Below are 14,683 nucleotides of genomic sequence, written 5' to 3'. Positions count from 1 at the left end.
GTAGAGGTATATTGCTGGGTGTGTGTGTCTTACCTGTAGAGGTATATTGCTGGGTGTGTGTGTATCTGAACTGTAGAGGTATATTTCTGGGTGTGTGTGTATCTGACCTGTAGAGGTATATTGCTGGGTGTGTGTGTATCTGACCTGTAGCGGTATATTGCTGGGTGTGTGTGTATCTGACCTGTAGCGGTATATTGCTGGGTGTGTGTGTATCTGACCTGTAGAGGTATATTGCTGGGTGTGTGTGTCTGACCTGTAGAGGTATATTGCTGGGTGTGTGTGTATCTGAACTGTAGCGGTATATTGCTAGGTGTGTGTATCTGACCTGTAGAGGTATATTGCTGGGTGTGTGTGTATCTGACCTGTAGAGGTATATTGCTGGGTGTGTGTGTCTGACCTGTAGAGGTATATTGCTGGGTGTGTGTGTATCTGAACTGTAGAGGTATATTTCTGGGTGTGTGTGTATCTGACCTGTAGAGGTATATTGCTGGGTGTGTGTGTCTGACCTGTAGAGGTATATTGCTGGGTGTGTGTGTATCTGACCTGTAGAGGTATATTGCTGGGTGTGTGTGTATCTGACCTGTAGAGCTATATTGCTGGGTGTGTGTGTATCTGACCTGTAGAGGTATATTGCTGGGTGTGTGTGTATCTGACCTGTAGAGGTATATTGCTGGGTGTGTGTGTGTATCTGACCTGTAGAGGTATATTGCTGGGTGTGTGTGTATCTGACCTGTATAGGTATATTGCTGGGTGTGTGTGTGTATCTGACCTGTAGAGGTATATTGCTGGGTGTGTGTGTATCTGACCTGTAGAGGTATATTGCTGGGCGTCAGCAGTAGCAGGTTCTCCAGGTGAGAGTGGAACACTGAACTGTGGACCATGGATATCCCCAGTCTTCTCTCTACGATGAAGCCTACTGTACAGTCATCTGGCAGACGGATCACTGCTGACGTCTGCTCAAACCTGGGACCACTAGACACACAGGTAGACACACACACACACACACACACACACACACACCGAGTCAGATATAGATACACCCACATTGACTCAAACCCAGACCGGACCGTCACACATACAGTCACATAAAGACAAGCATAAACACAGACTGTATGTCCAATGACCCAACACACTGTCACATACAGTCACATAAAGACAAGCATATACACAGACTGTATGTCCAATGACCCAACACACTGTCACATACAGTCACATAAAGACAAGCATAAACACAGACTGTATGTCCAATGACCCAACACACTGTCACATACAGTCACATAAAGACAAGCATAAACACAGACTGTATGTCCAATGACCCAACACACTGTCACATACAGTCACATAAAGACAAGCATAAACACAGACTGTATGTCCAATGACCCAGCACACTGTCACATACAGTCACATAAAGACAAGCATAAACACAGACTGTATGTCCAATGACCCAACACACTGTCACATACAGTCACATAAAGACAAGCATAAACACAGACTGTATGTCCAATGACCCAACACACTGTCACATACATTCACAGACATAATGTACACTCCCTGACTCTCCATCTTTCACACAGACAAACCCCTACACACACACCTGTTCTCATGGACTAGAGTTCCCTCTTGACCCAAACACACACACACACACACACACACACACACACACACACACACACACACACACACACACACACACACACACACACACACACACACACACACACACACACACACACACACACACAGACACACACACACACACAGACACACACACTCATACACAGACACACACTGCTCACCTAGCCCATGGAGCCATCTTCTCAGCTAGTCTGCGACTCAGACAGAAGCCTGCTCCTCCCGTGGCAAACCAGAACTGCACTTCTTTCTAGAAAGAAAAATACACACAGTCAATCACCAAGCAGAACTGCACCTCTCTTTGACATGAACAGAGCACAGACTTCCACCTTCCAGACAGAATGAATCATGGAAAGGATTATGTGCTAGAACAGGTAGAGGAAACTCCCTCCATCCACAACGATGATACAACACTCTCTGTGTCCTCAGTTTCCCTCAAACGCATCATATTCTGTGATGTACTTACAACGATAGTGTCACGTCCTGACCATAGAGAGCTCTTATTTTCTATGGTAGAGTAGGTCAGGGCGTGACTGGGGGGGTTTATCTAGTTTATTTAGTTCTATGATGTTTGGTTCTAGTTTCTGTTTTTCTATGTTGGTGTTGTTGGATGATCCCCAATTAGAGGCAGCTGGTCATCGTTGTCTCTAATTGGGGATCATATTTAAGTTGTTGTTTTTCCCACCTGTGTTTCTGGGAGATTATTTTGAGTTAGTGCATGTTGCACCTCTTTGTCACGGTTTGTTGTTTTGTTTATTCGTTTATTGTCTGTCTTGCATAGTTTCGCATAGAAATAAAGATGTGGAACGATACGCACGCTGCGCCTTGGTCTCCTTCATACGATGACCGTGACAGATATGAGTCTTGCATATGCTACTTTTAAGCATTTAGAAAAGTCTGACATGTTTTCTGTGCTATTTATCTCGTAAGTGATTAACAAGGAGATAATGTATGTTTATATTTGTGTAGCATTTGTCAAACGGACAATATATCTGTTATTTGTTTGGTATTTGTCATGCAAATCAGATGGTGGGTGGAGTTGTTGTTGTGTATCTCATCGACGAGGTAGTAGTGGCGCAGGTTGAGAGCTTCAAGTTCCTTGGTGTCCACATCACCAACAAACTAACATGGTCCAAGCACACCAAGACAGTAGTGAAGAGGACACGACAAAACCTCTTCCCCCTCAGGAGACTGAAAAGATTTGGCATGGGTCCCCAGATCCTCAAAAGGTTTTACAGTTGCACCATCGAGAGCATCCTGACTGGTTGCATCACTGCCTGATATGGCAACTGCTCGGCCTCTGACCGCAAGGCACTACAAAGGATAGTGCGTACGGCCCAGTACATCACTGGGGCCAAGCTTCCTGCCATCCAGGACCTCTAAACCAGGCGGTGTCAGAGGAAGGCCCTAAAAATTGTCAAAGAATCCAGTCACCCTAGTCATAGACTGTTCTCTCTGCTACCACACAGCAAGCGGTACCGGAGTGCCAAGTCTAGGTCCAAGAGGCTTCTCAACAGCTTCTATCCCCAATCCATAAGACTCCTGAACATCTAATCAAATGGCTACCCAGACTATTGCTTTGCCCCCTTCCCCCCTCTTTTAAGCTGCTACTCTCTGTTTATTATCTATGCATAGTCACTTTAATAACTCTACCTACATGTACATATTACCTCAATTACCTTGACTAACCGGTGCCCCCGCACATTGACTCTGTACCAGTACTCCCTGTATATAGCCTCGCTATTGCTATTTTAATGCTGCTCTAATTATTTGTTACTTTTCTTTCTTTTTTTAGGTAATGCTTACTTACAAGCCCTTAACCAAGGGCTTGTAAGTAAGCATTTCACTGTAAAGTCTACACCTGTTGTATTCGGAGCATGTGACAAATAACATTTGATTTGTATCGGTTGCCGTGACAGCAGCGTAAATCACAACAGGTATGTGTATCATCATTCTCCCAAGGTCCTCTCCTCCTCCCTCTCTGGAGTCCCCCTCTCCTCCCCTCCTCTCATCCTCATCTCCTCCGACCTTGTGTTCCCTTTCTCTAGGGAGTCTGAGGCCTGTCCTACTGTCAACGCTAAATCTACTCTCTACCCAGGGAGGAGGAGGAGGGAGAGGAGAGAGAGAGAGAGAGCATCTTTTGCGAGACACTCTCGGGAACCAAGATACACTTAGGCTCAATACAGTCATTCATTCTACTGAAAATGAGACACACACTTACTCACACACACACACAGTACAAGACACATGTTTATCTAGTGTGAGCATGTCTGTTCCTAAACCAATCGAATCGACCGATCCTGCTTGTTGACAGCCTATCCCCTGGGGTGTCTTTGACACGTCCACTTGATGACATGGTTCTTAGATCAATGACCAATAACATGCCAATCACCAATCAACCCTCTGGTTAGAAAAATACTCCACAGTGACTAAAACCACATGAATGGATGGATCTACAATCATCCCTTCATCCTTCCATCCTTCCATCCCTCCATTCCTGATGAGAAGTGAATTGAAAGAGGAGAGATGTGGAATGACTTGAATCATTTACAGTGCTTTGCCAACTCTGTTTGAGGTTGAGAATTCCCATGGCAACCATCTTGGCATCGAATGATCAAACAGATCAGTGACCCCCTCAGGAAGAGAGACAGAAAGACATATTCCAATGGCCACAGTAACATACTACTTAAAGAGATTCTCCGGTACTTTTGTATACTTTTCAGCCAGTAGTTCTGAAAGTAGCGTCCACAAGCCAAAAGTGGTCCCCTGAAAGTGTGCGAACTATGGCACATATGTGCAGATATGGTCTCTCTCTCGCTCTACTGTGTGTGCATCTTGCTAGCTGCCACTCAAATGGCGAGGGGCTGAAGCTCATTGGCTGGAACTCAAAATGCTAGAGAGCTGGCCCACGTGGGTTAGGGTTATGTTTAGTGGAATGTTTAAAACTAGGGGATTTCGTGACTAATTGAGGTAAGACAGTCATTTTGGACATACATTATGAATGTATGAACTAGACATTGACACATCCAGCCCAAAGCCGGAGGTTAGAGAATACTTAGTAGGCCCCAAAGTTCTCAAACGTGTCTTTAACATACCACTAGAACAAAGCATTGTATTGTTCATTGGAATATAGCTTTCGGCTCTATGCAGTGCATGGTGGGAGCGTACTGTCTTGTTGCCCTCCAGGAGTTCATGGGCCTTGATGGGGTGGTTGAGGCTGGGCTTGCCCACGTAGACATCACCGTCTTGGGGGAAGGCTGAGAGCAGGGAGAGAAGAGCTCCAGGATTCACGTAGTTATCATCGTCAACATGACACAGCCACCTGGAGAGAGAGGGGACAACACAGGGATCGGTTCCAAATTGAAGGGAACAGTTGATCCCTTTCCTCTGTTCTAATTACAACCAAGGCTTGATTCCAAACCAAACACTGGGACCTTGTCTCTGCCCTTTCTTCTATCAGGCTTGAACTCAAATCCTACAGTTTCGTATAAAATGTTGATAAAATTGCCTGGGACTTTACAACTTCTAATTTTTAATGTGATCTCTATGCCCTGTAAAGTGATAGTCTCTCTATGCCCTGTAAAGTGATAGTCTATCTATGTCCTGTAAAGTGTTAGTCTCTCTATGCCCTGTAAAGTGATAGACTATCGATGTCCTGTAAAGAGATAAACTATCTTTGCCCTGTAAAGTGATAGACTATCTATGCCCTGTAAAGTGATAGTCTATCTATGCCCTGTAAAGTGATAGTCTATCTATGAACTGTAAAGTGACAAACTATCTATGTCCTGTAAAGTGATAGTCTATCTATGCCCTGTAAAGTGATAGACTATCTATGTCCTGTAAAGTGATAAACTATCTATGCCCTGTAAAGTGATAGACTATCTATGCCCTGTAAAGTGATAGTCTATCTATGCCCGTAAAGTGATAGTCTATCTATGCCCTGTAAAGGGATAAACTATCTATGCCCTGTAAAGTGATAGTCTATCTATGCCCTGTAAAGGGATAAACTATCTATGCCCTGTAAAGTGATAGTCTATCTATGTCCTGTAAAGTGATAGTCTATCTATGTCCTGTAAAGTGATAAACTATCTATGCCCTGTAAAGTGATAGACTATCTATGCCCTGTAAAGTGATAGTCTATCTATGCCCGTAAAGTGATAGTCTATCTATGCCCTGTAAAGGGATAAACTATCTATGCCCTGTAAAGTGATAGTCTATCTATGTCCTGTAAAGTGATAGTCTATATATGCCCTGTAAAGCGATAGTCTATCTATGCCAGGGGAAAAGTGATAGTCTATCTATGCCCTGTAAAGTGATAGTCTATCTATGCCCTGTAAAGTGAAAGTCTATCTATGCCCTGTAAAGTGTTAGTCTCTCTATGCCCTGTAAAGTGATAGTCTATCTATGCCCTGTAAAGTGATAGTCTATCTATGCCCTGTAAAGTGATAGTCTCTCTATGCCCTGTAAAGTGATAGACTATCTATGTCCTGTAAAGTGTTAGTCTCTCTATGCCCTGTAAAGTGTTAGTCTCTCTATGCCCTGTAAAGTGATAGTCTATCTATGTCCTGTAAAGTGTTAGTCTATCTATGCCCTGTAAAGTGATAGACTATCTATGTCCTGTAAAGTGATAAACTATCTATGCCCTGTAAAGTGATAGTCTATCTATGCCCGTAAAGTGATAGTCTATCTATGCCCTGTAAAGGGATAAACTATCTATGCCCTGTAAAGTGATAGTCTATCTATGTCCTGTAAAGTGATAGTCTATATATGCCCTGTAAAGTGATAGTCTATCTATGCCAGGGGAAAAGTGATAGTCTATCTATGCCCTGTAAAGTGATAGTCTCTCTATGCCCTGTAAAGTGATAAACTATCTATGCCCCGTAAAGTGATAGTCTATCTATGCCCTGTAAAGTGATAGTCTATCTATGCCCTGTAAAGTGATAGTCAAACTATGCCCTGTAAAGTGATAGTCTCTCTATGCCCTGTAAAGTGATAGTCTATTTATGCCCTGTAAAGTGATCACTTTACAGGGCATAGATAGACTATCACTTTACAGTGCATAGATAGACTATCTATGCCAGGGGAAAAGTGATAGACAATCACTTTTTCCCTGGCATAGATAGACTATCTATGTCCTGTAAAGTGATAGTCTATCTATGTCCTGTAAAGTGATAGTCTATCTATGCCCTGTAAAGTGATTGTGTATCTATGCCCTGTAAAGTGATAGTCTATCTATGCCCTGTAAAGTGATAGTCTATCTATGCCCTGTAAAGTGATAGTCTATCTATGCCAGGGGAAAAAGTGATAGTCTATCTATGTCCTGTAAAGTGATAGTCTAACTATGCCCTGTAAAGTGATAGTCTATCACTTTACAGGACATAGATAGACTATCTATGCCCTGTAAAGTGATAGACTATCTATGCCCTGTAAAGTGATAGTCTATCTATGCCCTGTAAAGTGATAGTCTATCTATGCCCTGTAAAGTGATAGTCCATCTATGCCCTGTAAAGTGATAGACTATCTATGCCCTGTAAAGGGATAGTCTATCTATGCCAGGGGAAAAGTGATAGTCTATCTATGCCCTGTAAAGTGATCGTCTATCTATGCCCTGTAAAGTGATCGTCTATCTATGTCCTGTAAAGTGATAGTCTATCTATGTCCTTTAAAGTGATAGTCTATCTATGCCCTGTAAAGTGATAGACTATCTATGTCCTGTAAAGTGATAGTCTATCTATGACCTGTAAAGTGATAGTCTATCTATGCCCTGTAAAGTGATTGTCTATCTATGGCCTGTAAAGTGATAGTCTATGTGTTTCTCTCTGTCTGGGTTGGGCTGGTCACTCACTTCTTATCAGAGGCCATGAAGTGGTCATATTCAGCAGACATCTTGCAGGACAGAGCCTGGTGACTGTGGTCCGACGGACAATCTGTCACAATCAAATTGTAACCTGTATATAAAAAAGAATTTCAGTCAGAGCACCTATCAATGTGTTCATTTTACAACACTCTGACATGAGACTTAAATGAGTTTAAAACTGGAACTGTTGTCTAATAAACAACTATCACTCTTAAATATTACAGCTGTTAATGTCTCTCCTTGCTTGTGATTGGTGGAGATGAAGACCTACCTCTGGAGTTGATGTCTTCATCCTCCGTGTCTGTAAAGATGAACGTCTGGAGAAGGAGAAGAGAGATATAACACACACATACACACACACACACACACACACACACACACACACACACACACACACACACACACACACACACACACACACACACACACACACACACACACACACACACACACAGAGACACCCCCCCCCCACACACACACACACAGAACCCCCCCACACACACACAGACACCCCCCCACACACACACACACACACAGACACCCCCCCCACACACACACACAGACACCCCCCCCCCACACACACACACACACACACACAGACCCCCCCCCAGACACACACACACACACACACACACACACAAACACAGACAGCCCCCCCCACACACACACACACATAGCGAGATAATGGAGGACAGATTAATACTGACAGAAACAGGCTGCACCATTAGCTAAAGGGTAGACATGCACACACACCCAGTCACACACCCACTTGAACCTTTGACCCTTGCTGCCATTACATTGAAGACAGTGTGAAACAGCAACACTACCCTCCCATTGGGAGATGCCATAGCCTTGACCGCTGCACTTCTTCTAAGCTAGTACAATCTCTCTCTCTCTCTCTCTCTTTCTCTCACCAATCTCTCACTCTAAGCTAACACTTCCTCTAAGCTAGTACAATCTCTCTCTCTCTCTCTCTCTTCTCTCACCAATCTCTCTCTCTAAGCTAACACTTCCTCTAAGCTAGTACAATCTCTCTCTCTCTCTCTCTCTTTCTCTCACCAATCTCTCTCTCTAAGCTAACACTTCCTCTAAGCTAGTACAATCTCTCTCTCTCTCTCTCTCTTTCTCTCACCAATCTCTCTCTCTAAGCTAACACTTCCTCTAAGCTAGTACAATCTCTCTCTCTCTCTCTCTCTTTCTCTCACCAATCTCTCTCTCTAAGCTAACACTTCCTCTAAGCTAGTACAATCTCTCTCTCTCTCTCTCTCTTTCTCTCACCAATCTCTCTCTCTAAACTAACACTTCCTCTAAGCTAGTACAATCTCTCTCTCTCTCTCTCTTTCTCTCACCAATCTCTCTCTCTAAGCTAACACTTCCTCTAAGCTAGTACAATCTCTCTCTCTCTCTCTCTCTTTCTCTCACCAATCTCTCTCTCTAAGCTAACACTTCCTCTAAGCTAGTACAATCTCTCTCTCTCTCTCTCTCTTTCTCTCACCAATCTCTCTCTCTAAGCTAACACTTCCTCTAAGCTAGTACAATCTCTCTCTCTCTCTCTCTTTCTCTCTCTCTCTCTCTCTCTCTCTCTCTCTCTCTCTCTCCCTCCCTCTCTCTCTCTCACCAACAGACTCAGTGATCTAAACGGCATGCATCTATTTCCCTGAGTTCTACAGTAGTACAGCACTGTGTAGCTGGTCCACCACTGACCTCTGTTGGTCAAAACTAGCAACCACTGAAACTACAGATACACTATATATACAAAAGTATGTGGACACCCCTTCAAATTTGGGGATTCGGCTATTTCAGCCACATCCGTTGCTGACAGTCCGACGAACTAATCTGGGTTTGGCAGATGCCAGGAGAACGCTACCTGCCCCAATAGTGCCAACTGTAAAGTTTGGTGGAGGAGGAAAAATGGTCTGGGGATGTTTTCATGGTTCGGGCTAGGTCCCATTGTCCCAGTGAAGGGAAATCTTAACACTACAGCATACAATGACATTCTAGACAATTCTGTGCTTCCAACATTGTGGCAACAGTTTGGGGAAGGCCCTTTCCTGTTTCAGCATGACTATGCCTCTGTGCACAAAATGAGGTCCATACAGAAATGGTTTGTTGAGATCAGTGTGGAAGAACTTGACTGACCTGCACAGAGCCCTGACCTCAACCCCATCGAACACTTTTGGGATGAATTGGAACGCCGACTGCGAGCCAGGCCTAATCGCCCAACATCAGTGCCCGACCTCACTAATGCTCTTGTGGCTGAATGGAAGCAAGTCCCGGCAGCAATGTTCCAACATCTAGTGGAAAGCCTAGTGGAAGCACACACACAGTCTCTCTCTCACACACACACACACACACACACACACACACACACACACACACACACACACACACACACACACACACACACACACACACACACACACACACACACAGTGACTGACTGCTGATCCAATCTTCCAAAGGAAGTGATGGGGGTGGAGTACAGGGAGTGAAAGAGGGAAAGAGGGATGATAGGAGAGGGAGAGGGTGGAGATGGGTGAGAGGGAAAAGGGAAAGTGTTGTTCCCTCAGAGTGTCTGCTACTCTTTCATCTGAGAGAGAAGAGATAGCAAGACGAGGATGTGTGTCTGTTTCAACTCTCTCCTAAGCATTATCAAACCATTACAGTAAAGCTATAAAACTCCTCCTGAGGTGACAGGACCGTCCCAAATGGCACCCTATTCTGAATATAGTGCACTATGTAGGGAATAGGATGGCATTTGGGATGTAGCATAGAGCAGCTTCTGGGTGGATAAAACAGTGTTTTACGGGGTGTAATTCACCACGGTGTGTAATATAGTAGAGCAGCCTCTGGGTGGATAAAACAGTGTTTTACGGGCTGTAATTCACCACGGTGTGTAATATAATAGAGCACCCTCTGGGTGGATAAAACAGTGTTTTACGGGGTGTAATTCACCACGGTGTGTAATATAATAGAGCAGCCTCTGGGTGGATAAAACAGTTTTTTATGGGGTGTAATTCACCACGGTGTGTAATATAATAGAGCAGCTTCTGGGTGGATAAAACAGTGTTTTACGGGGTGTAATTCACCATGGTGTGTAATATAATAGAGCACCCTCTGGGTGGATAAAACAGTGTTTTACGGGGGGTAATTCACCACGGTGTGTAATGTAATAGAGCAGCCTCTGGGTGGAAAAAACAGTTTTTTATGGGGTGTAATTCACCACGGTGTGTAATATAATAGAGCACCCTCTGGGTGGATAAAACAGTGTTTTACGGGGTGTAATTCACCACGGTGTGTAATAAAATAGAGCACCCTCTGGGTGGATAAAACAGTGTTTTACGGGGTGTAATTCACCACGGTGTGTAATATAACAGAGCAGCCTCTGGGTGGATAAAACAGTGTTTACGGGGTGTAATTCACCACGGTGTGTAATATAATAGAGCACCCTCTGGGTGGATAAAACAGTGTTTTACGGGGTGTAATTCACCACGGTGTGTAATATAATAGAGCAGCCTCTGGGTGGATAAAACAGTTTTTTATGGGGTATAATTCACCACGGTGTGTAATATAATAGAGCACCCTCTGGGTGGATAAAACAGTGTTTTACGGGGTGTAATTCACCACGGTGTGTAATATAATAGAGCAGCTTCTGGGTGCATAAAACAGTGTTTTACGGGGTGTAATTCACCATGGTGTGTAATATAATAGAGCAGCCTCTGGGTGGATAAAACAGTGTTTTACGGGGTGTAATTCACCACGGTGTATAATATAATAGAGCAGCCTCTGGGTGGATAAAACAGTGTTTTACGGGGTGTAATTCACCACGGTGTATAATATAATAGAGCAGCCTCTGGGTGGATAAAACAGTGTTTTACGGGGTGTAATTCACCACGGTGTATAATATAATAGAGCAGCCTCTGGGTGGATAAAACAGTGTTTTACAGGGTGTAATTCACCACGGTGTGTAATATAATAGAGCAGCCTCTGGGTGGATAAAACTGTGTTTTACGGGGTGTAATTCACCACGGTGTATAATATAATAGAGCAGCCTCTGGGTGGATAAAACAATGTTTTACGGGGTGTAATTCACCACGGTGTATAATATAATAGAGCAGCCTCTGGGTGGATAAAACAGTGTTTTACGGGGTGTAATTCACCACGGTGTGTAATATAATAGGGCAGCCTCTGGGTGGATAAAACAGTTTTTTATGGGGTGTAATTCACCACGGTGTGTAATAAAATAGTGCACCCTCTGGGTGGATAAAACAGTGTTTTACGGGGTGTAATTCACCACGGTGTGTAATATAACAGAGCAGCCTCTGGGTAGATAAAACAGTGTTTTACGGGGTGTAATTCACCACGGTGTGTAATATAATAGAGCACCCTCTGGGTGGATAAAACAGTGTTTTACGGGGTGTAGTTCACCACGGTGTGTAATATAATAGAGCAGCGTCTGGGTGGATAAAACAGTTTTTTATGGGGTATAATTCACCACGGTGTGTAATATAATAGAGCACCCTCTGGGTGGATAAAACAGTGTTTTACGGGGTGTAATTCACCACGGTGTGTAATATAATAGAGCAGCTTCTGGGTGGATAAAACAGTGTTTTAAGGGGTGTAATTCACCGCGGTGCGTAATATAATAGAGCAGCCTCTGGGTGGATAAAACAGTGTTTTACGGGGTGTAATTCACCACGGTGCGTAATATAATAGAGCAGGCTCTGGGTGGATAAAACAGTGTTTTACGGGGTGTAATTCACCACGGTATGTAATATAATAGAGCAGGCTCTGGGTGGATAAAACAGTGTTTTACGGGGTGTAATTCAGCACGGTGTAATATAATAGAGCAGCCTCTGGGTGGATAAAACAGTGCTTTACGGGGTGTAATTCACCACGGTGTATAATATAATAGAGCAGCCTCTGGGTGGATAAAACAGTGTTTTACGGGGTGTAATTCACCACGGTGTAATATAATAGAGCAGCCTCTGGGTGGATAAAACAGTGCTTTACGGGATGTAATTCACCACGGTGTATAATATAATAGAGCAGCCTCTGGGTGGATAAAACAGTGTTTTACGGGGTGTAATTCACCACGGTGTATAATATAATAGAGCAGCCTCTGGGTGGATAAAACAGTGCTTTACGGGGTGTAATTCACCATGGTGTATAATATAATAGAGCAGCCTCTGGGTGGATAAAACAGTGTTTTACGGGGTGTAATTCACCACGGTGTATAATATAATAGAGCAGCCTCTGGGTGGATAAAACAGTTTTTTACGGGGTGTAATTCACCACGGTGTATAATATAATAGAGCAGCCTCTGGGTGGATAAAACAGTGTTTTACGGGGTGTAATTCACCACGGTGTATAGTATAATAGAGCAGCCTCTGGGTGGATAAAACAGTGTTTTACGGGGTGTAAGTCACCACGGTGTATAATATAATAGAGCAGCCTCTGGGTGGATAAAACAGTGTTTTACGGGGTGTAATTCACCACGGTGTATAATATAATAGAGCAGCCTCTGGGTGGATAAAACAGTGTTTTACGGGGTGTAATTCACCGCGGTGTATAATATAATAGAGCAGCCTCTGGGTGGATAAAACAGTGTTTTACGGGGTGTAATTCACCGCGGTGTGTAATATAATAGAGCAGCCTCTGGGTGGATAAAACAGTGTTTTACGGGGTGTAATTCACCACGGTGCGTAATATAATAGAGCAGGCTCTGGGTGGATAAAACAGTGTTTTACGGGGTGTAATTCACCACGGTATGTAATATAATAGAGCAGGCTCTGGGTGGATAAAACAGTGTTTTACGGGGTGTAATTCACCACGGTGTATAATATAATAGAGCACCCTCTGGGTGCATAAAACAGTGTTTTACGGGGTGTAATTCACCATGGTGTGTAATATAATAGAGCAGCCTCTGGGTGGATAAAACAGTGTTTTACGGGGTGTAATTCACCACGGTGTATAATATAATAGAGCAGCCTCTGGGTGGATAAAACAGTGTTTTACGGGGTGTAATTCACCACGGTGTATAATATAATAGAGCAGCCTCTGGGTGGATAAAACAGTGTTTTACGGGGTGTAATTCACCACAGTGTATAATATAATAGAGCAGCCTCTGGGTGGATAAAACAGTGTTTTACGGGGTGTAATTCACCACGGTGTGTAATATAATAGAGCAGCCTCTGGGTGGATAAAACTGTGTTTTACGGGTGTAATTCACCACGGTGTGTAATATAATAGAGCAGCCTCTGGGTGGATAAAACAGTGTTTTACGGGGTGTAATTCACCACGGTGTATAATATAATAGAGCAGCCTCTGGGTGGATAAAACAGTGTTTTACGGGGTGTAATTCACCACGGTGCGTAATATAATAGAGCAGCCTCTGGGTGGATAAAACAGTGTTTTACGGGGTGTAATTCACCACGGTGTGTAATAAAATAGAGCAGCCTCTGGGTGGATAAAACAGTGTTTTACGGGGTGTAATTCACCACAGTGTGTAATATAATAGAGCAGCCTCTGGGTGGATAAAACAGTGTTTTACGGGGTGTAATTCACCACGGTGTGTAATATAGTAGAGCAGCCTCTGGGTGGATAAAACAGTGTTTTACGGGGTGTAATTCACCACGGTGTGTAATAAAATAGAGCACCCTCTGGGTGGATAAAACAGTGTTTTACGGGGTGTAATTCACCACGGTGTATAATATAATAGAGCAGCCTCTGGGTGGATAAAACAGTGTTTACGGGGTGTAATTCACCACGGTGTATAATATAATAGAGCAGCCTCTGGGTGGATAAAACAGTGTTTTACGGGGTGTAATTCACCGCGGTGTGTAATATAATAGAGCAGCCTCTGGGTGGATAAAACAGTGTTTTACGGGGTGTAATTCACCACGGTGTATAATATAATAGAGCAGCCTCTGGGTGGATAAAACAGTGTTTTACGGGGTGTAATTCACCGCGGTGTGTAATATAATAGAGCAGCCTCTGGGTGGATAAAACAGTGTTTTACGGGGTGTAATTCACCATGGTGCGTAATATAATAGAGCAGGCTCTGGGTGGATAAAACAGTGTTTTACGGGGTGTAATTCACCACGGTATGTAATATAATAGAGCAGGCTCTGGGTGGATAAAACAGTGTTTTACGGGGTGTAATTCACCACGGTGTATAATATAATAGAGCAC

The 14,683-nt window shown here is 43.6% G+C and overlaps 1 protein-coding gene across 1 annotated transcript in view; it reads right to left on the bottom strand.

Annotated features, from left to right (window-relative positions):
- LOC115191205 (beta-1,3-N-acetylglucosaminyltransferase manic fringe) overlaps positions 1–14,683 on the bottom strand; it is a 41,795-nt gene that overhangs the window by 3,764 nt on the left and 23,348 nt on the right. The window contains exons 2-6 of the mRNA XM_029749145.1: positions 7,761–7,806; positions 7,478–7,580; positions 4,801–4,954; positions 1,797–1,882; positions 807–972 (exon numbers count right to left, since the gene is read on the bottom strand). Coding sequence (XP_029605005.1) covers positions 807–972; positions 1,797–1,882; positions 4,801–4,954; positions 7,478–7,580; positions 7,761–7,806 — 555 coding nt within the window. The remainder of the gene's footprint in view (positions 1–806; positions 973–1,796; positions 1,883–4,800; positions 4,955–7,477; positions 7,581–7,760; positions 7,807–14,683) is intronic.

Source organism: Salmo trutta, unplaced genomic scaffold (assembly GCF_901001165.1).
Source record: "Salmo trutta unplaced genomic scaffold, fSalTru1.1, whole genome shotgun sequence".
NCBI lineage: Eukaryota > Metazoa > Chordata > Actinopteri > Salmoniformes > Salmonidae > Salmo > Salmo trutta.
The sequence above is the reverse complement of the archived record's forward strand: the minus strand, read 5'-3'. Positions and strand labels throughout refer to the sequence as shown.